The 23,491-nt window shown below is 34.2% G+C and overlaps 8 protein-coding genes across 8 annotated transcripts in view; all 8 read right to left on the reverse strand.

The window, feature by feature from the left end:
- LOAG_16427 (hypothetical protein) overlaps positions 1-1,905 on the reverse strand; it is a gene marked incomplete at its 5' end in the record, with an annotated part of 4,763 nt that extends 2,858 nt beyond the window's left edge. Inside the window, 3 exons of the mRNA XM_020449080.1 lie at positions 755-850; positions 1,134-1,325; positions 1,855-1,905. Of these exons, the coding sequence (XP_020307451.1) occupies positions 755-850; positions 1,134-1,325; positions 1,855-1,905 (339 nt within the window). The remainder of the gene's footprint in view (positions 1-754; positions 851-1,133; positions 1,326-1,854) is intronic.
- A 1,911-nt stretch (positions 1,906-3,816) lies between these two features.
- Positions 3,817-7,534, reverse strand: LOAG_04618 (hypothetical protein). The gene is made up of 9 exons (XM_020446642.1): positions 6,971-7,534; positions 6,678-6,741; positions 6,398-6,521; positions 6,227-6,299; positions 5,947-6,043; positions 5,540-5,774; positions 5,204-5,317; positions 4,890-4,986; positions 3,817-4,478 (listed from the first exon to the last, which is right to left on the reverse strand). The coding sequence occupies exons 1-9, from the start codon at positions 7,160-7,162 to the stop codon at positions 4,350-4,352; spliced, it is 1,125 nt and encodes a 374-aa protein (XP_020303044.1). The 5' UTR covers positions 7,163-7,534; the 3' UTR covers positions 3,817-4,349.
- Positions 7,535-8,873: 1,339 nt separating this feature from the next.
- Positions 8,874-9,274, reverse strand: LOAG_04619 (hypothetical protein; the record flags this gene model as incomplete). The annotated part of the gene is made up of 2 exons (XM_003140156.1): positions 8,874-8,961; positions 9,090-9,274. 2 exons carry the CDS (start codon positions 9,272-9,274, stop codon positions 8,874-8,876), a joined length of 273 nt encoding a protein of 90 aa, XP_003140204.1.
- Positions 9,275-9,681: 407 nt separating this feature from the next.
- Positions 9,682-11,685, reverse strand: LOAG_04620 (hypothetical protein; the record flags this gene model as incomplete). Its single annotated transcript, XM_003140157.1, has 7 exons — positions 9,682-9,854; positions 10,159-10,289; positions 10,391-10,634; positions 10,773-10,886; positions 11,113-11,224; positions 11,324-11,379; positions 11,583-11,685. 7 exons carry the CDS (start codon positions 11,683-11,685, stop codon positions 9,682-9,684), a joined length of 933 nt encoding a protein of 310 aa, XP_003140205.1.
- A 2,177-nt stretch (positions 11,686-13,862) lies between these two features.
- LOAG_04621 (oxidoreductase) lies at positions 13,863-17,609 on the reverse strand. Its single transcript, XM_020446643.1, has 9 exons — positions 17,368-17,609; positions 16,733-16,876; positions 16,316-16,446; positions 15,912-15,988; positions 15,449-15,579; positions 15,172-15,314; positions 14,778-14,895; positions 14,574-14,681; positions 13,863-14,343 (listed from the first exon to the last, which is right to left on the reverse strand). Exons 1-9 carry the CDS (start codon positions 17,463-17,465, stop codon positions 14,142-14,144), a joined length of 1,152 nt encoding a protein of 383 aa, XP_020303045.1. The 5' UTR covers positions 17,466-17,609; the 3' UTR covers positions 13,863-14,141.
- A 1,057-nt stretch (positions 17,610-18,666) lies between these two features.
- On the reverse strand, positions 18,667-20,275 carry LOAG_04622 (transmembrane emp24 domain-containing protein eca). The gene is made up of 4 exons (XM_003140159.2): positions 20,041-20,275; positions 19,401-19,571; positions 19,074-19,174; positions 18,667-18,835 (listed from the first exon to the last, which is right to left on the reverse strand). The coding sequence occupies exons 1-4, from the start codon at positions 20,260-20,262 to the stop codon at positions 18,709-18,711; spliced, it is 621 nt and encodes a 206-aa protein (XP_003140207.1). The 5' UTR covers positions 20,263-20,275; the 3' UTR covers positions 18,667-18,708.
- A 1,816-nt stretch (positions 20,276-22,091) lies between these two features.
- Positions 22,092-23,491, reverse strand: part of LOAG_06839 (glycosyl transferase) — a 7,064-nt gene continuing 5,664 nt past the window's right edge. The window contains exons 14-15 of the mRNA XM_020447262.1: positions 22,832-22,936; positions 22,092-22,677 (exon numbers count right to left, since the gene is read on the reverse strand). The gene's annotated coding sequence lies outside the window, so the exon portion shown is untranslated. The remainder of the gene's footprint in view (positions 22,678-22,831; positions 22,937-23,491) is intronic.
- LOAG_04623 (hypothetical protein) lies at positions 22,504-23,491 on the reverse strand (the record flags this gene model as incomplete). Its single annotated transcript, XM_003140160.1, has 3 exons — positions 22,504-22,677; positions 22,832-22,936; positions 23,318-23,491. Coding segments are annotated over 3 exons (453 nt in total), but the record flags the coding sequence as incomplete, so codon positions are not given.

Here is a 23,491-nt window from a genome sequence, read left to right on the forward strand (position 1 = left end):
CCACATTCGTACATTCTTTAACCGTTGTTATTCATAGAATGCAAAGAGATAATGTTTCAGCTTTACTTTAGAAGGGTTGCAAAGACAGTTCTTGTTAATAGAATCTTTCAGAATGATATATCTGCTTCTGGAACAAAAAAGGTAATACCATGGACACATTATTAAGAAAACAGTGAAATGGGGAAAAACAATACCTCGACAAAAATTTACATATTCCCTCGTGCATCTTTTCATGTCATCATCCAGCTTTCGCATTCTTGTCCAAATATCTGTTTCGATCTTTTCATAAGCCATCCGCTTATTGTTATTCAAATTCTGTTGGGCACACTCTAACTGACCGATGGTACGCCTCTTTAACGATTCGGTCCGTAGTGACCGAATAATTTCAATGTACTGAAATGTGCTTGTGTTCAAAACAGAAGTGTACTTAAATTAATCAACTAGTATTTACGTCTGAAATAAATGCATTGATTTGGATTAAAGCTTTATCTAACTAGGGAAGGAACTGAAAAACAATCTCGTACCATCACTCTTCTTACCAACTTAACTGTTCTGCGCTTTTAGTAAGTTATATTCCTCATGTAGGAAGGGGGAAAAACGCCTGACACTGGCCGTAAGACTTTAAAGAAAAATTCGCTGTACTTTTATTATAAAAGAGAATCACAGAAAGACAAGCATAGACTAAAACTCGTCTCCATCCTTCACTTGGCAGTATAAGATTCTACAAAACCTGTAAAACTACGAAACGCTTTACCCGCAATCTATCATGATATTCCTTAAGAATTTCTTCCTTTTTCTTGATAAAATCTGCCGCCTCCTGGCTCAAAACTTCAGCTTGCCTCTTTTCCAGCTATAATAAATAAATAAAACAACGAACTACCTTACATTTATTAAAAGGAAATCTTAGAAAGCACCTGTAAAATCAAGTCTTGCCAGGTCTAACAATTTTCGCACCGCCATACCTATATGCAAAAAGTCACCCATTCCGAGATATAAATCATGTCCTGTAAAACTCATCCCAAAACCTAATATATCAGAGTCTATCTCCACTGCTTATGCATGAGATCTATAATTATAGCCTATAAGCTTCACTTAGAAAGTGAAAAAGTAGTAAACGCTGAGGATAAAACTACCTGCTTCAGTTTCTCAGTATAAAGCTTTTTTTTGGCTTCGATAAAGAGCTTTTCAGCTAACACAATTCGCCAAGCATTCAACTCCCTTCGCCTTTCGTATACGGATGGTTCAATTTCGCTTTCGCTGTCGGAAGATTCTTGCATCTCCTCTGTTAATTCATCACCTTCAAGTTTCTGCACAACAACTGTTGCCTGGAAGTGAAGGAACAAGTATATTCTGCTGATTAGCATGAGAAAAGCAGAATTTATAATAAGACGATAACAAAACTAGAAAAACAAAGGAGACCTTCACTTTCATAAGTACTGGCAAGCTTAAACTGAATCAACTAATAAGACTTGGCTTTAGACTTTTTGAAAACTGCTTAAGATAAACTAATAAGCTGAAATTATTTGATTCCAAATTTTTTTCGCGATTCTGAGTTACCAAAACTATCCCTTTGTGAAATGTATGAGTTCTCCCAATAACCATCTGAAACTACTACACCACAAATAAATGTCCCGCTAACCATTCATTAACCAGTCCTCATTTATGTTACCCGTTGTAATATGCAACTACAACATCGCCTATCCACTGTACATTTTCGCACTCGCGTGCAACTCGTATGCAACAGGACGTGTCCCGCAAAACGGTACGGTATTGAGTGAAGAATAAAAGTCTCGAAGAAATTTGAAGCTAGAAAATAAGCAAAATATACCACGTCATAACATTTCATGTGCATACCTTTATAGATTCAAATAATTCCGTTTGCACATCCTCGTTGTGATGTTCCATCTAAAGTTTGGACAATTAAATATAAATTAATTACATGTCCTTTCCCAAAATCAGACTCTTTTAGGAAAGAAAGAAGCACTATAAAAGGTCTAGCATTGATTGCTAAAAGATTAGTGGGAAAAAAAGAGCTCAGTGGATGAGTAGAGCCGAAGTGGAATAAGAAACAGTTGACTGATGACGTGTAGCAACATCCTCAGAACTAATTAAAACAAATTATCTCAGTTCAGCAACGAAACTGCTTCCTATCGATACATAACTCTAAATTCTGAATCTTTTAAAATAAACAGTTACCTCTTTATAAATTTGCAAAATCTTTCATTCAGTGTAAAAATAGAGGTTTCATATATGCGGTTGTTTTCTACCTGTAATATTATTTTTTTTCGGAGCATTTGATACTGAGTTCATCTATCTGTAAAAATATGACTTTCAACATCGATTCGGCGCAAATGATTCAACAGAATGGAGTAATGAATTACTTAATACGTGAGTCCAGGAACTTTTAAAAAAGTTGAAATATGTTTAAAGTTTACTCCATCTTTATATTTACTTAGATCACATTTTCCTTCTCTTTAAGCATCTCTGGAAAGGATCGTTTCTTGCTATTTTATTCATTTTTTTTTGTCCATACTATATCACCCAATCAAATTTCGATAAGCTGTCCAAGGAAATTGAAAGAAAAAAAGGCATTCAAAAACATACATGCATAAGTTAACCTTTAAATCCATTTTTATTCAAATAAACATTGGCATGTCGTAAATGAAGAAGCATACTTTGAAAATGTCATTCCTCGGCCTTGAGTGACCAATCACCGGCAAAAGATATGCATCGTCTCGCGTTGACAATTTCACATCACCATATTAAACTATGCCACCTGAAACGATTGTGATGGATTGATGGATGGATGGATGGATGGATGGATGGATGCATGGATGGATGGATAGATGGATATGGATAGCAATAGAAAACTAACCAACCAACCACTAATGAAAAGAAAAGAGAGGGAGAGAGGGAGAGATGAAGTAATAAAGTTTATGAAGTTTAGAGCTTAAGGACGCAAAGAATATGACAAAACCGAAAGTATCTCTCAGCTATCATTCGGTATGATGGCATTAGGATCAACTGTCAATGGATGAATAAGGTGAATGGTAGAAAATGAAACGAGTATGGGTGTCGTAATTAAGATAATTATGGAAAGTCTCAGCGTGAGACGAACTTTGATAAATTGAAGAATAAATAAGAAGTGATTTTTTTTCTCTCACTTCTAACATATATCGAATTTACCTCCCTCCCCGCGTGATTTATTTGTATTTTCCTACTACAGGAGCACCTGTATTTGATGAAATATGACACTGGGGGTCAGTAGAATATTTCAAAGTTCTATCGATGAATCTTAGAGAGTCTTAACAACACTGCGAAAAAGAAAGATTATCTGATATCTGACTTCTCCACTACATACTCTGACGCTCTGGCTGTGGTATTTTCAAGGTAATTAACAGTAATTATTGCGATAACCCTTCCTTCATATGGTGCTAGTTTTGTACAGAAACAAACTGTCTCACGGTTTGTCGTCAGTAATTCTATTTCCCGCTTATTTCGCCAATCCCGTATCACATTCAAAACATACTGCATAATATCTGATATCTCTTTCGATTTATTATCTTTAGAAAAGTTGTTTTACAACATTAATATTATAAGAAAGAAAAGGAAAAGAATTTGATCACAACGTAGGAAATTAAACACAAGCATAAAACAACAAGGAGAATTCATTTCCATAGTGAAACCAATGAACAGTTTGAAGCACAGCTTTCAGTCGCAAGAAAAAAAAAAGAAATCATTAAAAAGTATAGAAGGAAAAGAAATTTGCAATGAAGCACAACATCTATTGGAAAGAATAATAATGCAAATAAAAGCAGTTCTTTTTATGTCACTTGCAAACTCATGTATTAGTAAACAAAACGATTCTTCTAGGAAGCAGATAGTAGAATTTTCATGAAAAATTTGAATTTCGTCAAGAAATGAGAAGCTATAGGAGAAATTAAAGTGATCATTCATACATTAGAGCAGATACAAGATTCAAATCTCCATCAATGACAGATTATTTGAAATAATTGATAAAGTATATGTACTTGCAGTCCTCAATACCGATTCTTCTGCTCTCTGAGATGAACATAAATACATGGAACAAACTAATTAGTGATGTAAATCGAATATTTTGAATACATGGGCAAATAAAAATATAATGGACTAAAACAATAGATAAGTAAAATATAAGCAGTAGAAAAAAATTGCCATCGAAATCATTGTGATTACTGTATCCAACTCTTTAATGTGTTTTTGGACCAAACAAGAAGTAAAGGCATCGAAACTTTTTCACATGCCACGCAGAGTTTTAAAAAGATTTGGAAAATACCGACAGTTTTTAATACACTACTTTATGCTTTTTCCTAAAACGGAAATTTAACGGCATGCGTATCCACATAGTCCACAAATTCTTCTCCATATGCTATGCAAATTTTCAGCAAAGCTTCACAATCATCTCTAGAATAATGAGCGCTATAATCGCCGTTTAATAACTGAAACGAACATGAAAGTCAGATTCCCCATTAAATTCAAAGTACTATCATTGGAATAGTGATTTTTTTTTCCTTTTTTTTAATGAAAAATCATCGTCCATTTCATTCTAAATCCGTTCTATAATTGTGAGTGGTAACAGCTACATAGTAACATTCTTGGAAACTTAAAACATGCACAGATAATGTCGTGTGTTATAAGATTGGGACTAAGTAGTTGGATCTATCGATAAATCAGTTAGTTGGCAAAATGAATGAAAAGGTTTGATCCACATTCTGCCCGGAATGGTCATTACATAGAATAGTATCTGATATATAAATTTTATCTCATATTAAAGACTGAAAATTCAAATGCATAGAAAAGTCTTTGTATTTCAAAGAATTATAAGCGAAGGATTTTAATAATGGCATAACCTGCTTATACATGGATTTCAATTTGAAAGCGCCTTTTTCATGGAAATATGCAAGCGAAAAATGATTATTGAACACCCAGTCCCCTTGATTGGAGCGTCTAAAAGTAAGTCAAATTAAAACGATAAGAAAGTGTAACTGTGATGTGTGGATAACAAGAATTTTGATCAAGTCTTCGTAAATCGGAAAGATTTACGCTGCAAAATCATTGAAACTAACCAAGATCTTCAATTATCAGTATTCTCTACTAGCAAGTAAAAAAATCTATAAAACTTATAAATCATAGTCAAATTCGGTAAATTACAGAAACAATATACTTGAAAAGATTCGGTCGAACACGTTTCTTCTTAGCTGGTGACCATTTCGTTGTACGAATGAAGTTTAATGGATGATCATCGGATGTTTGGATGAAAAGCTGCCTTCTAGCAGGTCTGTATGAACCATACTAATAAGAGAAGTGATCATATGGGTGATTACAAATTACTAATGCTCCAGGTTGCTGGTACGATTTGATAAAAATCATAGAGCTTTACTTTTAATTAAAATATGTCGTACTGAAAGTAAACTGTTTAAACCTTTGATTAAAAAAAATGAAAGCAACATGAATTACAATTAATTCATAGGTTTTTGAAAAGTGAAATTATTTCACAAACCTTGGTTCGCTTTTAGCTGAACACTCTACCGGAACAACAAACGTGATGTCTTGTGATTCCCCACTAAAAGTTGGGCTGTTAGTCTTTGATGACCTTGCAGAGATATTCAGTACTTCGGGTGTTTCTAATGGTTTAGAAATAATATCCATATGAGTTTGTGAACATCCATCTACTACACACGACGACATTTTATGTGGTGACGGTAGTGGACTTTCACTTTTTAACTGTGCCGACACTGCAGGAGAAAATTGTTCGATACCTTGCATGTTTATAATACTGCTACAAGCAAAAGCAGGATATTTTAAGAAGTAAACTCTTACATCAAATTTTCATTACAATTAATCATTTTGCAGAAATTCCTTAAAATAGACAAATATTAGACATCTTACAAATACTTGATATCTTACAGTGGCCCCAGTCTAACAGCTGCACGGCAGTTCGTAATTCGTCATGTAACTTTTTTTCCAAATCCAGAAACATGAGATAGGAATCTACAAAATAAACCTGAAACAAAATGTTTGCTCAGTGAAGCAAAAATAAGCCTTTTTTTGGTACGAAATGAATTTGAAATTAAGTAAAATGATAATAGACTTTTAAATTCAATACTTTAGGTCATGTGTCACAAAAAGTGGTATTTTGGTGAATAATTAGCACTAAGATTTGCAGCAAAAAAGGAAAAAGTGATACCTGGTCAGGAATAGGATTGGCACTCAGAAGACCGCTTCGTTCAAATTCTGCATGCAGTATACGAAAATCAAACCTTGAAAAGTGGCAAAAACTACTTCGTCTGATTCAAATAGTAAACTGATGTTCAGTGTTTTATAGAGATGTTAGTAAAGGATAGGTGAGAGATGAAACCTTAGTCCATTGTGAGCAATTATGCAAACCGGCTTCCGCATCTGCTCCAAAAAAAGTTTCACCCCATTCCATTCTGTGGCAAAATCATTTTTATCTTCTAAGTCTTCCCGAGAGTAAACAAAACCTAAAACAATTTTTTTTACAGAAAAAAAAAACTATGAATAAAGAAAATGAAAATTCTGTGGTCGATTTTATGACGGGTGATCACATCGGTGTGTAAAGCAATGTTCTAAATGAGGGGATAAAGAAATGAAAGTATAAAAGATTAAGGTATGATTACCACTACACCGGAGCCGGCCCTTTTCGTACTCTGTCCACTCCCTATGGCTCATTTTAGGCTTTACCTGCAAACATAATATAGACACAATGTAACTGAAATCTAACTTTTAACTTTGATCCATTGAAATCAAATTTACTCTTTACTACATTACAAGACGCCTCAACAGTTCGAGCAGTTACAGTAACCTCCGATCAACATACAAATCGTAATATCAGTTACAGAAAGTAAAGTATGTATAACTGGGAGGTCCTAGATTTTAATCTAAACTGAATTTACAACATGGAGAACAAAACCTGTGCGGAGCAGATGTTGCAAGGAATTCGGAAACTACTGGATCTGGAATAAAATGGTTCTTGACTGTCTGCCTCATTACTATTCATCAATGCATCCATCTTTCGAATTCCAGATAAAACTGCTTTCCTTGTGGCCGAAATAAGGCTGATCTCCATAATATGAGGAGCCTGACTAGAACTAGCTGAAATCATACGGCAGAAAAGAACTGCTGATCATATGGAGAAAGAATAGAAAGCATAGATAAGCTAGGCTCTAATTCATACATTGTCCAGGACTGTTATGTAAAACTCAAATTAGACGAGCTCTAATCCAACTAGCTTCAAAAAATCTGAACATTCGCCGCAAACAAGCAATACAAATAAAATATCGATTTACTGATCCTGATATGGTTGCGTAATATTTGAGACAAGTCCCTCTGAATGCCTGGAATCGGTGGGTCATCCAATGGATTCATCGCATCGACTGGGAAGAGCCCACTGGCTTCCACATCCAGAAATACGAATGACTGTATGGATCTAGACTCATGGCTCGCAATCACAGCCATCTACTGAGATAAGCTGAAAGCACCACCAAAGCTTATCTTCAAGCTGAAAGCACCATCAAAAGGTTATCGTGCGGGAAGAATAAAGAGGAACTCATAACTGACACTAAATCCATAAGCCATGGATGGTTGCAGCCGTTTTCTAACGCTGAAATGAGTAAAACTCAGGAATGGAAGAATTATCTAATCATAAACAAAACTACCGAAGTTATGTGTGCATCATTTCACTCGTACGTCAAATCCTGTATTTCATGTCATAGCTTCAAAACCCAAACCTCCATGATTTAAAACTTTATCACATACTAAAGCTCAAACTCAGCACCATCTATTAATTTTACAAGTGCTGTCATTTAAAAGTTCATTTTATCGAAATCGTGGTAAATAAAAAGATGGGCTAGACCAAAGTCAAGATTATACTCTAGCTTGGTCACGCCTTACATTTATTCTGTTCTACTTATTTCAATTACAGTAACCGACTCCTCACTGTCACAAAAACTTCACCACTTTCAAAAAAAACTCTTTAAAGAGATGCAATTTTTAGTATCTGAAAAATGAGCGTAAACTAGATGTCTACCGTCCCGCTTCGATAGAATTCTTGGAACCGATATTAACTTATTTTGTAAAACATATTCGTACTAAATTCCTATACTAAATTTTGCATATAGATATAAAAACTGCATAAGTTAATTACAACCACAAGAAAGCACAATTAATCAACAGACGATGATATAATCGCAGGTAATATTTTATATCAACGATTTGTTGGCATAGCTTCATATTGCAGGAGTTCTATGATTGTAAATTCCAGAAATACAATAAGAAAATTTTGCACAGTGATTACAAAGTAATTACTAATAATCAGGAGGAAGACTCCAATAAACATGGAAGTGAAATCATAAGTGGTAGCAGTAGTTAAATATCATTTTAGGGTAAGGAACTCAGAAAAATCATTTGGCAAAGATGGCAGCATGCCACAAATTTATTTGCTTCCAAACATATAAATGAATCGCTTGCCGCAATATTATTATTACTGAATTTAATATTACCAAAATTCAAATGCATTAAGTACAAATTTCGAACTTTACTGGAAACTTTAACATTCCAAATTCTTTGTATTTCTAGGAAAGAGAAAGAGAAGGTACTAAAAGTTTTTCCAATAATTAATGCTTACAAGGCATTCATTTCGAAAAATAATTTTAAATTTTATGGTCAATGCTACAAGAAGGTGAAGTACGAGCAGTTGTATTACGGCAGTTGCACAATAAAGCTTAATCGAACCTAAGATTATGCATTTCACATATTTAAATTTGAAAAAAGAATAACTTTAACAAATAAAGCACATAAATTGGTCTAATAAGTTTTTACAAATTTAGCAAAATGGTTCGTGGATCTTCAACTGAAGTTTTAATCTTTCGCAAAAAAGTTACCGCTTCGCGACCATCAATTAACCTAAAATAAGTAAAATATAATTGAAACACCACAAAGACAACTGTTGTTGCACCGAATGAAAAAACACCTCTTTTCATATTAAATGAGGAATTATCTCGAATAAATTCTGGATAAAAGGAAATCATTACCTATGATCGTATGTCAGTGCAATAGTCATTATCGGACGTATTTCAACCTTTCCATCTATTGCCACCGGTCGGTCGAAGATGCCATGCATCCCGAGAATTGCTGATTGTGGTGGATTGATGATTGGTGTTCCAGATACTGAACCGAAAATGCCACCATTACTGATTGTGAATGTTCCACCTTCCATATCTTCGATTGTAAGCTTGCCGTCTCGAGCATAAAATTAAGCGTTAAATTAGGCAAACTAATAAATTAAACCTTAAAAATGTTTATTATGAGACCATAATTGAGCCGTACAGTTATCCTACTTCCACTTTTCTACTTTCCCTCCTCCGTCATTCGTCTCATTTTTCACTTCAAAATCTGACTTCATTCTAAGCAAAAAGAAGAATCTATGGTACTCTCAATCAATCAAGGCTCACATTGATCAGTACATGGTAAGTCAGAAACCATACAAATCCTCTCCAATCTTCCCCTCCCATCTTCTATCAAGTCAAATAAAAAAGCTAAGTATCTACAAAAAATAAGGGAGATGAAAAAATAAACTGGTGTACAGAGAAAACCTTTAGTCATGATTTTTAATACACCAAAAGACTATAAAAAAAAGGCAAGTACTTTAATTGCATATTCATTTAATGTTTTCTCGATGGCTGCATAATCCATCGTTTCAACGTTACGTAGTACGGGCACTACCAGACCTTTTGGTGTAGCGACTGCCACTGACACATCGATATAATGCCGATACAGTATCTCCCCTTCATCGATTACTAAAACAAACAAAATCCCTACTTTTCCTACCAGTCATTTTATCAAAATCTTTATAATTACTGACAGATTTAATCGACCGAAATCCTTCCTCTGCGTCGACAGAAATAAATGAAAAATCCAGCAAAAAATGGAAAATATTAAGAAGACCCCAAAAATTCGTGAATCAGAGAGCTAGCAACGAATAATGTGTGGGTTGAACAAGGTTGAAACAGAAGTTCAGATAATTAGATTAAATTTTGAATCTCGAAGTAAAATTGAATGACCCAACGTGAGGCTCCAAAACATCAAATAGAAAAAACTCACCAGCATTAACAGTGGGGAATTCTCGCAACGCATAAGCAGATGCTCGAATAAATGGCGACATCAGTCCAATTTTAATGCCATATTTTGCCACGAATTCTTTTTGATACCGTTTCCTCATTTCCAGTATATTGCTGAAAGTTATCCATTTGCTAATTTAAACTTTTTAAATGTAATTTAATCAACCGCAAGCAACAGTACTTCGAAAAAATAAGATATGAAAAAAACAAAGCACCTCATGTCCACTTCATTGAAAGTAGTAAGCATGGCATAAATATTCTGGGCATCTTTTAATCGCTGTGCTATTCTCAGACGCATTCGATTCATTTTCACGCGTGTCTCATTTCTTGAACCAGTAAACAGACTTTGATCAGTGACCGATGGAACTTTCTCAATGGGAGGCTCTGACTTATGTTGAGAAGACGATGGAAGAGGTGAAGTTATAATTTTCACTGGTTGTGCAGTTGTAACTGGCTTTTCTGAAAAGCATCTCAAATATCAACTTGAAATCTCACTTTCCACAGCTCATTCGTTTTTGAAATTCCTTCTCGAATCACTGTGATTCTATGAATTCAAACCAGATCAAGCCAGAAATATTATTAAGCATAGCTCCTTACCTGCTAGGCTAGGCGATGCTGATAATGTTTGGACCGATTCTGACTCTGGAGGTGGCGGAGAAGTTTTCTGCCCCACTGGTTTCTTCGCTTCTTCTGTACTCGTAACAGGTGCTTCTGAAAATATGACTAACGTGCATTCATGTCATATAATTAATGTGCTGACAGCAATTTTTAAACGTCAAAAGTCCATAAATGCATTTTGTAAGGTCAACAAAACTTTAAATTTATGGACAGTATTATCAGTTTAAGAGAAGATGCTGAATCTGGTATCTTCAAATGAATTGTCGAAATGGAAAAAAAACAATGTTTCAGCGAACACAACCGTAATCTCTCAGCTTACCTCCTCCAACTTCTAGTTTATACAACTTCTGATTTCCAATTACTCGATCGCCATCTCCCACTAGAAGTTCCACTATTGTTCCTGACTGAGGGGACGGCACTTCTACAGTTGTCTAAAAGATTTCGAGTACTTTATATTAATAACTCATTTTTTAACTAAAGCAATATAATTATATTCTGGATAAAAGTAACTTGCAGAAAGAAGAGTTAACCTTATCAGTTTCTATCTCAGCAACCAAATCATCTTGATTGACAAAGTCACCCTTTTCTGAAACAGTCACATTCTAGAAATTATTTCAAAATCAGTAAGTATTTAGCATATACAATAAGTTACGATTCATGAAATCCCTCTCCGTGAGAAAATAACAAAATACACTCAAACGACTCAAACAAAATACACTCAAATGACTGAAAGAAATAAGAAAAGAAGTCTGAAAACAAAAACGAATTGATTAATAATTGAAAACTAACGTTTCAGCCATCTTATATCCCCTTCAGAAATCGAATCTGCGAAAGCAGGTCCTTCCACTTCTATGATATCAGCGTCTGAAACCCAAGTGATTAATTTAAACATCAAATATATCAAAATATTAGAGAAGCAGAAGTTAGGCTACCAGACTGTTGGTTTTACTATAACGACCACTTTTACCAATCTCTTCACAAATCTGATTTCAGTGAAAGCTAGAAAAAACGAACAACATGACTGGCTCGTATGTAATTGTCCAACTACATCGAAATAGTGAGACGACCAGTTTTGTTGAAGCATTAACTGTGAGATAGTTAAATATCTTCGGCATTGTATGATATGTAGATTGTTAAGTAATAACCTGCTACCGTTTAGCTGAAAAAACTATACGTAATATCATCAGAACCGGAACCGACTGATCAATGCAGTTTCAGAACTGGCTGATTATATGATGCAGCTCCTCCGCTAATAACAGTGTATTTGTTATTGCTCCATGATAGGAGCTGATGATCCCTCAGGCTAAGTATTTCGTTTAGTCTGCTCATTAGTTAGCATCTTACTCAAATCCTTTTGGTTTCTTCAAACCATCTTTTTTCTCAGTTAGATATAATTCAAGTGTGTGGTGTAAATCAATACATAACAGTTAGATTTGCTACAGGGTGGCTCTACTCCCACTTACTTCACTAGCTATTGAACGGATAAAAAGAAAAATACCCACATTTCTGAAATGTGAAAGATAGGTGCAAAACACCGTAAGAAAAAAAAATATATTGCATATAAAATAAATAATGGAACGGATAAACATCGCAATTGCAATTGTCAAGAGAAATGTTCTAACAACATACTCCATTAATATCTGTCCTTTTGGAACCATAAATTAGATTAGACGCTACTAATGTGTAAAAATAGGAACCTGATTCACCAGCAGACGATTGCATGCAGAAGCGGCACGTCGCAACATAGATTGGCGTTCTGTTGACAACAAAAAAAAAGTGGTTACTGAAGGTCAAAATCTACAAAAAGTGAAACATCCTGCGTAAATTCGCTATTGCATAAAATATTGCAGCAAAAATATAAAAGAACCTTCAATAAGCTCAATTAAAGCAGAAAATTCAATGCCTCCCGTGGCAGTAGCAAATTTTAAACGTTTTTAAGTTATCGGAAACACTATAAAGAGAGAATGTTAGGCTTCCAATGGTTCAAACGACCGCTCAAGAAGCCTGATGATGAACAAAGCTTCTCAATCATATCTGTTTAACGTCAAAAAAAAAACTTTGCATAAGAGATCATGTTCATAGTATGAATAATTTCTGGAGCGATCATCTGAATTTTCTTCGCTAATGTTCTAAACTTTATTAATAGAAAAGAAATCACTATTAGCGCAATACATGAAGGAAATGGAACATTAATGTGATCGTATGTACTTGAACTGATACAACTGGTCCTGTACAACTTCTAACAAATTAAAGCATGATTTATCTAAATTACACAAGATATTGCCACAAACAAATAATATATAAATGTAGCATGTCTCAAAAATATTAACGGAAAACAAGTTTTCACCAAGTTGAGATTTAGGCAACTAAGTAAGATTCTTGCATTTCTACGAGGTTTAAATGTTTATTTAGAAAAACTCCCAAATCATTTATGATTTCAAATCGATAAATGGCAGTGATCTGGGATGGGATATAATACAGGCAACACAACACATTACAATTACTAACAACGAAAATCAAAAAAGTTCTTCGTTCAATGAAATAGGCTACAACTTTAAAAAAGAAAGAATAGTACTATTCAGCACTACCAGGTATCAACTCAGGAACATACACTATCTCTTACACCACCGAATACGTTAATAACCTCTCTACTTCTCTCTTCTTTCAGTTTCCCTCCAACGTATCATCGTCACAGAACGCCGTGTTCTTGTTATCCTTTCATGAGTTAAGTACACTGGAACTAATTGTGATCAGTTCCAGATCGGATGATTGATTGTAGTTGATCGGGGTATCAGTTACAAGCAAATGCAAGTAAAAGGTAAGAAACGCTATAGCTCGAGCTGTAAATAACCAGATTAGTTCCAGTGCATGGTAACTGGTTTAGTTTTTTTTTTTTTCATTATTTCACAGGATTTTCGATCTCTTTTTTCTCGTGGTTTCATATAATTTCTGACTACTTTTTTTGTTATGCCACATGATTTCCGATCTTTTTTTTTTCATTATTTCATACGAATTCGATTTGCTTTTCTGTAAAAGCTAAAATTAAGAAACAATCAGAGTATATGACGTTCATCACAAACCTGAGAAGTTTAGTTCAGATTAATTCCCTTTGAAAGACCGTAGCAAGAGGAAAAAAACTTTACAGGGAGTTTATTCATATATGCGACAATGTAACAACAACAAATTATAATAATCGCTTCATACTCCTGTTAAAGCCATGAAGGCGAATCATGAATATTCAAATCATATAGCTGTTTGCTTCAGTTCATCATTTTAACACATCTTGAACTCTCTTATCGACACTTACCTTACAGACTTAATGATAGGAAAACTATTAACAAGTTTTCATCAAAACCACGATAACCAACTTATTCCAGCTTTCACCTTTTGCGTTGCACCTGTTTCCTGGGATTTCGATTTCTTTAAATCTTGCTGAAGACGTTCCAGATGTACACCAGTTTCTGTCCATTTAGCACTAGTTAGCCACAGCTTATTTAGAATTTTCTCATCTGACGCCAAATGATGCCATGGCAGTTCGGTCCTAAGTGAGCTGTAATTTTCTTACATTCAGAGAATGTGAGAACACGAGAAACCAGACCGCCCAATGGCACAATAACATTTGTGTATAACTATATGCAGGCTTCCTAATTTTAACAGAAGCCAGGCGTAAAACATGACATCACTCATATGCTAAGGTTAAGTAAAAGATAATGCAAGAAAGAACAGACACAAGACAAAAAGTCACTAGAAAGTTTGAAAGCTTAATTTGACTAAACTAACTTGATGAAAATTCCGTTCACGTTCTCCATCTTTTCGTCCACAAGTGCATATAATACGGGACGAGTGGCATCACTAACTGATTGCGCAGCAACGAGTCCATAAACCCACCTACAAATTCCCCAACTCTCTTGAAAGATGGTCAAATAACTAAGAAAACTCTTTGAAATTTATTTCAAATTTACAAATGATTCCAAAAGAAACCACCTTTTCAAAGACTTATACCATCGTACAAAAAATATTCGGTCATCGGCTGCTTCCAAACGATAAAATAGGTCAGTTCTCGTATTACCTGGATCAACCATCGTAACTCGTAAATTTGTGTCTAGAATAAAATCATTATAAACAATATGAAAGAGATCGTATCATCTAGAAAATGAAACAAATATCAATTTGTCCCAGATGTCCCAAAAGTAATATTGACACCTAATCTTCTTTATCCCTTGGCCTATCAATTCATTGTCGCGATATAACTCCATACAGTTATAACCACTTCTCAATTTTTAACTAGGAGCAAGGCAAAAAACAAAGAACAGAGATTTCTAATTTCAGGAAACGTTACTACTGCCAATAAGTTTGATTTTCTTGAAAAAAAACTAACCTCTAACCTTTTCTGATAGCAACTTCACGAAAAGAGTCAAAGCAAGTTTACTTTGATAGTAAACATCTTTCCTGGCTTCCTCAGGAGATTCTTGCCACTTCGTTAAGTCTGCCGAATTTAAATCGCCAAAGTTTAACTCGTTTCTGTGCAAGATGTTAAGTTAAATGAAGAGATACATTCCTTATAAAAAAGGAAGAAAGCAGAAATCCTTTATTTGACATGTCTAGCGAAGTATAAAGCGAAATCAAAATTTTGAAAAATGAAGTAGATAATTTACAGTTTTATATCTGAAGTATTCAAAAACACCAGGCGAACCGGACCTGACTGCTTCCTCAATCGATCATACAATAATGATGTTAACAGAAAAGGTCCCAAATGATTCGTCGCAAATGTGCGCTCGATATGATGCTGCAAAAAGAAAAGAAAAATGTGTATTGTGGATGAATCAATGCAACGCATATAACTCTCTATGGAAGATCAAGCAATAAAAAGGACTCCTTGAAGAGGTTCATAGTGCCAATCTCCGAACGATTTCATTTATTTTACATTAAAATGGAGAACTATTTTAACCCAAATACAAACTATTTATAGTTGTTGTCTATCATTAACATGGTATCATTCAACGACTACAATTTTCCAATTGTTGGTGAAAGTTCAAGTTCAAAATAAAATGAAAGTTGTTAAAAAACTAAATAGTAGGAAAAAAATGCTGAGAATTTTTCTTTCATGATAGCATTAACCTTATTCGTTTGGCGAGTAGATTCTGTGGTAGCAGCACTGTACAGTACACCATCGATTTGTTTAATATTTCCTTTACCTATAAGGATAAACCATGCTGAAGGCGGATGCTGTCGTGTAGCAATTTCTCAATTTTAAAAAAAGGTTTACTGTTTTAAGAAACATTACCTCCGTTTAATAAAAACTTCAAGGGCATTGTTGTTGTTTTCTGCTGTTCCGATATCTCTTTGCAAATTACAAAATAATCTATGAAATGCTCAGAAAGAGCTATTTTTCAAAACAAACATCCAGGGCTTTTATCTCTCCGTCAAAATAGAGATAAAGCTTCCGCCATTTTCTATAAATTGCAGGAAAAGTAGGAGTATATTAAAAGGTCAGAAATAACTTTCAAACTAGCTAGTCTAACCTGTGTTAAGTTTAAGAACGAACTCTCGTACTGAATCAAAGTCATCCAAATTTAAACGTCTACAATAAATTTCCATATTTTTCGTTGCAATTACTAAATTTCGGCGAATTTCAATGCATTTGCGATTATTCCTGCAAAGTTACTTAATTGAAGATTTCAATAACTACACCACTTCTGATATCTTCATTTCTGTATTTGTAGGCCAGCAACACAATCTTTAAGAGCTATTAAATAATGGCCCCAATACCAAAATGTTAAATTAATATAAGTATATTGCTGTCATCCAAACATCATCTTCAAAACAACTATTTGGCAAAGTGTCTCGTTCCTTAATTTTAAAGATTCTCGGAAAATATTCGTAAAAATCAGCAATTTCATTTTATAATTATATTACCAAAAGTTGACATATGACCATACCTACAAGCCATAATCACTTTCGCTTTTCGCATTGCCAGTTCTTTTGCTGCTTCTTTGCCAATACCAGAAGAAGCACCCACAACGATGTATGTTCTATTAGCCAAATCATGCTCAAGTTTGTAATTATCATGTGGTCTGCCGTGACTAAAATTAAACAAACACTTAAAGTATTTTTAGTTAAAAATTATTGAAAATAGTTACATAAATCCGTATTGCTGAATGCTATTTAAATTGCTCTAACTTAAATAGCATTCAGCAATATGCATTTATGAGGTATGAAGCTCATATCAATGTTAACATTTATTTCTGGCTTATAGAATTTTACTGTGAGCAGAAAGAAATAATCTAAGTTGAGAAAAGCTCTTCAAAGTTTTTACTCTTAGTTTTCCTCTTTTTGTATTCGCACTCCGTATAATGCTTTACATGGCTATCATGTATATTAATAACACAGTAAATACTTTATACTTGTGATAGGGTATTTAGTATATCTTTGCATATCTTTCGCATTTTCCATAAAATTTTTCATTAAAACAAACCTCAGGAATGAAAATAGCCGTAACATTTGAACAACCTAACATTTTGCTTTATCTTCAATTCTTATATAGAAAAGGTATGTTTGGGAAAAAAAAGCATACAAATAACTGTAGTAGGTTCCACTGGCACCTGCACTCGCGGCAAGTACCGTCATCCATCCTTTTGATACCCTTATTCTCGTCCATTTTGGAATGTACATCAGTACTCCTGCAAACCACTTTCCATTTACAAGCTAGCCCCCATTCTGCCAACCTTTAGTCTCGATCAAGCAATAAACTCAACATCTGCATCCACGATCGGTCAGAAACGATGTCATAAAACAACTAATTTCATTATATCATTGATGTCTTCGCACTAGGCTCAAATGTGTCAGTAAGCCGACAATAAGACAATTATCCCTCAGACTTTTCTAAACACCAATCAGTCATCTTTATACTTATGAAACCTTTTAAGTGCAGACAGAGTAATTTAAAGAGATGAATACCGCCAAGTAATGTTCTTTTGGAAAAGAAAAACTGGAAAGATGAATCCGTATGGGAGAGAATAACAACCATAAACGCAGCGCACGGGTGTACACCAAAAACCAATTAGTAGAATGAGGCATAAACAGTAACAAGAATTAAAGAACTAGAGATATTAAGAATGATGGAAAATACGATATTGAAAATGGGAATAGATCGCGTATTATACATGAACATATCGACTTCGTAAACGCAAATGACGCGCACTGATTTTCACGAAAATCATTATTTGCTGAATATCACAGGTTGAGAGAGGACTTAGATACATAAGAACGCGTGTCAACGCGTTTCGTAAGAACGTGCTTCAGCAACAACCAGAACAGTGACAAAGTTTGTATCCATAAAATTAAATATTAGTGGATGCAATAAAATAAGCAACATCCAATTCAAAGAAAAACCAATATTTAACTGCAAGTTTTCTTGGCAGTAACTTGTTGATGTTTGAGGTTGCGGCATAATTTATCTTACTAGGTCACTATGTCGCACTCATGTTTAGTTATGCTAACCATGGCTTCTAATAAATACAGAAAATTAGTTATTAATATATTTTGGCCAAATCCATAATAAACTTCCGAAAAATTGCAACAGATAAAACAACTACAACCACCAATACCAATTAACGATTAGTACTTCACAATCAAAAAGCCATTCTTAATAATTTTCTGAGATTTTCCCAATGATACAAGGAATTTGCCATCAAAAATGTCTTAGATACAAAAAAATTTCGAAATTACTTACCATCTACAATCTTTAAGATGGAAAAAGAAAACAAACAAGTTTCATTTCCTTACAAATTGACAAAAAAAACTCCAGAAGCTTTTAGCCCCCCCCCCAAAAAAAAATATATATATATATATAAAACCTAAAAATATGTAAAAAGGAGCTATAATAATAAACGGTGATCAAACAAGTTTTTTAGCTTCAAAAAAATCCCTTCAAATGACGCATTTGCCAAGCTCCGGTTAATAAAAGTACGATTGTTTGTGCAATGGACCACCACAACACTCGTGAATTTGTATTTTCGCTTGTCTGCCGGAAACGTTCTTCCCTAAATTAGTTCACAGTCGAAGATGAAAAAACCAGATGAAACTAGGGATACTGCAACTAGTGGCAAAACTAAACTTGACAGCGTGAGAAAAGCTACTTTCAGAGAGCCCTTTCAGAAAGCCCATTTATGTAGTGGAGTACATGTATATCCTTTGACGATGCGCAATTGAAAGAGTCCCGCTAATTTCTATGATAAAAGTTAAAAATTTTCAAGTACTATGAAATGTAATGATGCGTACCTGTACCGCTGATAGTTCTGTTCTTTCGAAATTTGCTCAACCTGATCAAGTAACTGCCTGATTCGAAGTTGTAACTCATTCAGTTTATCTTTTGCAGCTACCTAAGATGATTTATTTTGAAGAATGACAAAATTACGACAAATTAACAGTGATACCTGCTAGATACGGAACTTAATAAAAGGACCTTTGCAGATTACAAAAAGATTTGAGTTTCATTAAGTGAAATTCCGAATGAAATACCACAAAATTTAACTAAAGTAGCAAGGAAGTAACTTCACTTTCGAAATGTTGCTTTCGTTCATGAATAAATGGCAAATTTAAAAATACCCGCTCGTAATCCTGCGTGTGTTCACCAGTCTGAATATCAAGGTACACCCGCAGCTGTGCACCTCTAAACCAAGAAGTTGAATTCGAATACAGACAGATAAAATGTTCACCAGGTGAATGGGAGGTAAACGTAAATCGTCCTTCACTGGTATATAATTTTGATAAGATTACCTGGAAGTGTAGTAAGTAGTAATGGAAATTTTTTAAAAAAAAAAGTGATGGAAATTTAGAGTTTCCATTATATTATATAAATAACTAATTAACAGACCATTCAGCCAAAACCAAATCAAAATAATCACCAGAATCAGGGGAGATTTAATATTAGAAAAATATATAAAAACCCCCTACAATCAAAGTTCCCCCACATTTCAATTTTTTAAAAAAGGATTGACAAACTTTTGAGAAATAAATCCAAACTAAGAGAGAGAAATAAATTTAATCCTAGCATTCCTAAGTATGTTCTGCATCATAGGTATAGTAGCATATTTGAAAGAGCGAAATATACCAATGAAGCAAACTGAAACGTTTTTAAACACTGACAGGAACTTCATCCCTCAAACCAGCAGTATTATCGGCAATTTCCCAGACATTTCGTTTCCATAACCATAATCATGTCAATTACAATACTAAATAAAATTACCTTATCTTCCGGATCCTTAACTTCGACGTGCATTCCGATCCTCGGGTACTCACCATAACCTTTCGTGTTTGGGTCATATAACATTACCTTGTAATTACCAATCACAGTTGTTTCATCAGGTATCTCCTCGATGAAACATTTCCGCTCAGTTTCAGCAATGTGGAAATACAATGCACGTACCGAACTACACAGTAAGGTTAGGAGAAGTAAGAGGATTGACATTTACTATCTGCAATAATAAAAACAGTAAGCACTCTACCACAGAATGACACGTTGAGACATTAGTTTGATCACATGAAAAGCTTTCAGTTGAACCAGTAAAGTTTTGGCAAAAAAGCAAAGCGGTAATTTCGCTGCATTTTGTTAGCTTTTGCTGCACACAAAGAAATTGTGGATAATGTTAAAGTGATATGTCAACTTCGGACGGTTCTCTAGTCGAATACCACCTATCCCTTCACGGGCACAATCTTTAGGTGTGCATTTTACAATTGCACGAATCCAAAGCATCTTCATAATCTTGGATCCTTCTATATCATAAAGATTAGCAAGCAAAGATATAAATCAGATCCCAATGGATTATCTTTTTGTACCAGTTTGTAATCGAGAAATATTATCATTAACTTAAGTTATATACTTGACAGACATACTATTACAAAACTTGCTATAGTAATGTGACATTTAATAACACATATGCAAATTACAGAAACAACAATTCTTAATAACGAAAATTTTATCCTTTCTATTTAAAATCGCAACGAAAGCATAATTTATGTATATCAAGCATTAATATAACTGTGTGGGTTTACAATGAGAATTAACCTTTCTTGTGTAAAAATCAATCTAAGATGTTGCGTAATAATGGTCACAATTTTAGAAAACACTTCACTTACCATTATGCTTATGGCCATAGTGAGATCAAAAATGACCTTTAGATTTGAGCTTCATACTTCCCATACTTCCTTTATTCCCTAATGCTTCTACAGTCTTCAGTTGATTCTGCATATGAATTATCAGGGCATCCACTAGTCTTTTAATAAAGTAAAAACTATTGTGCGGTAAGTAATGCCAAATAATTCATTAAGAATGGATTTTCTTGGGTGAATTCTCAAAGAAATTTTTAAAATTAATTACCAAAATTAGCAGAGCAAATTGATGCATCGCATGCTGACTCATCATCGAGACCGCATTTCCCCGCTCAGAACGCATAGTGTATAAAGAATAAGAAATTGACTAAGAATACGACATAAAAAGTCAATAAGCATAAGACTAGAAAAGATGCTAATTAAAATATATATCAAAAAAAAGAAAAAGTGAAATAAATACAAAGGACATGTGAGTTATACAAGCAAAAATTAAAGATTCACATGGTTTAAAGCTTCCGAAAATGCAAAAGGAAGATAAAAAGTTCAGAAAAACAGAACTAGTAAATAATCTCAGTAACTTGCTATCTATTCTTCCAACGGATCCAGTTCCCCATTACCCCTGTTTTTGTATATCTTCATTGCCTAATATAATTGGTTGCATTGATATGGCTGATCTGAGTGAAGTTATTAAAGATTACAAGGCCCAATTCTTGGATAAATTTCCAAGTAGTTCCAAATAGAAGTGAAGTGGAACTTATAATTTGCAAACCAAGCTTAGAAAAAATAACTAACAATAACTTGGTCTTTATTTCAACCAAAGATTTTGTCTAAGTTTTCCGGAAGGAGGGAAAAAAATACTTACGTCTTCAGAAAACAACCAACAAAACGTTCACTTTTTCAAGGAAGATAATACAATAAAATAACAAAGGAACTGTAGAAAAAATGTGATGTAATTCGCTTTTCATAATTCAGAGTTTCTGAGTTAAGTAAATTATGCAAACTGAATGAATAAAGGAACATGAAGTGGTCACCGAAACCAGACATCCCCGTGCGGTACTTTGAAGCATGTTAATTCTGCAGAAAAATAAATACACAGGTGGACTAAAAACTGATGATTTAAAATAAAATGTAACATTCAAAGAAATTTAGATTTTTCGCTTCTGGGAAAAAATCTTCATAAAAAAGCGAGAGAACTTCAAAATAACACATGGATGACAGCGACTGATCTATGCTGAAGTGCGGCGAATTATACCATATTCTTCAAGTTTCATACAAAATGGAAGACACCTGAACATGTTGCCAACAAAGATTAACCGGTTCAGATCGGTGAAGGCCTAGAAATCGGATGGACTGGCAGTGTGAACTAAAATTTAGGACTAATTAACAACGGAAATGATAAGTTTAAAACAACGCATGAATACTGTTATTCACTGGTCCTTCAGACACCAATTTCAAACTAAAGTAAACATGAAACTATGGCACCTTGTTTGAAAAGTTTCAGACCAAACATATTTAACAAAATTTAGGAAGAATAAATTCATTAAAATGGAAATTTTCACAAGAAACTCTATTGCAAAATCCATATTGCACAAATATGAAATCAAAATGCTGGAGGCCTCTCGAATATCCAACGTTGCCGTTCATCCGTAACATCACATGGCATTAATACCAGAACATTATTTCGATCACGGGAACTTGACAACAGTAAAGCTGTACACTGGTCATTTTTGAGCAACCTTCCGTTTGTCTCATCCAGAATCCATCTTCCCTTAGTCTGTAACAGTAAAGTCACTTCAGTTCATCGTTTATTGCAAAGAACTTTTCTATACCACCATCTAAGAACAATGAATGACCCAAAATCATTTCGTATCACTCTGAGTAAATAAAATTACGATAGCCGTTTTAGTAATATGCACAAAAACGCTGACCATATTGCAATGATGCAGGATAAGCGTTCCCTTTTCATCATCCGTTATGCATAAGTTTGAATATGGGCTTCTTAAAGTACCAATTTTTTCATTTAATACCCACTCCTATAATTGGTGCTTGGACATCGAGTTTAGTACATGCAACTAGAGCTATGAATTGAGAAAAAAATAACAATATCTAACTTCACATGAATAGGACCAATTAGAATAGCATAGAATTCCTGTTCGAAATATTACAAGAAAGTTAAAGTTTTGCTAGAAATACAAAAGTTCTACTAAATTGTGATCAACTATATAAGCACAAATGTAGGCATTCTATCAATGCTCTGGCGCGTCTTTGGGTTCAGAAAATTCGTGTAACATAGAGCACCAAAATACCAAATTAATCTCAGCATTTCAGACTGCAGTTTAGCAGAGGCTTAAGATTTTAATAAAACATACACTTGACTACTTCTAAATAAAATCTTGACCCTAAAAAGACCATACCTGATTTCCTCCTGTACCATGACAACGGTATATACCGACGGAAGATAAAGCTATTTGTTTACCTAAAGAATCGATACAAACTCTTCCCTGTCTGAATGTCAGATATCTTCCTTGCTCTTTCGAGGGAATCCTAAATGAGAATTTAGAGGAATTTATTCTTATCAAACTATCTTC

This window comes from Loa loa (assembly GCF_000183805.2).
Source record: "Loa loa unplaced genomic scaffold supercont3.3, whole genome shotgun sequence".
In the NCBI taxonomy this organism is placed as follows: Eukaryota; Metazoa; Nematoda; class Chromadorea; order Rhabditida; family Onchocercidae; genus Loa; species Loa loa.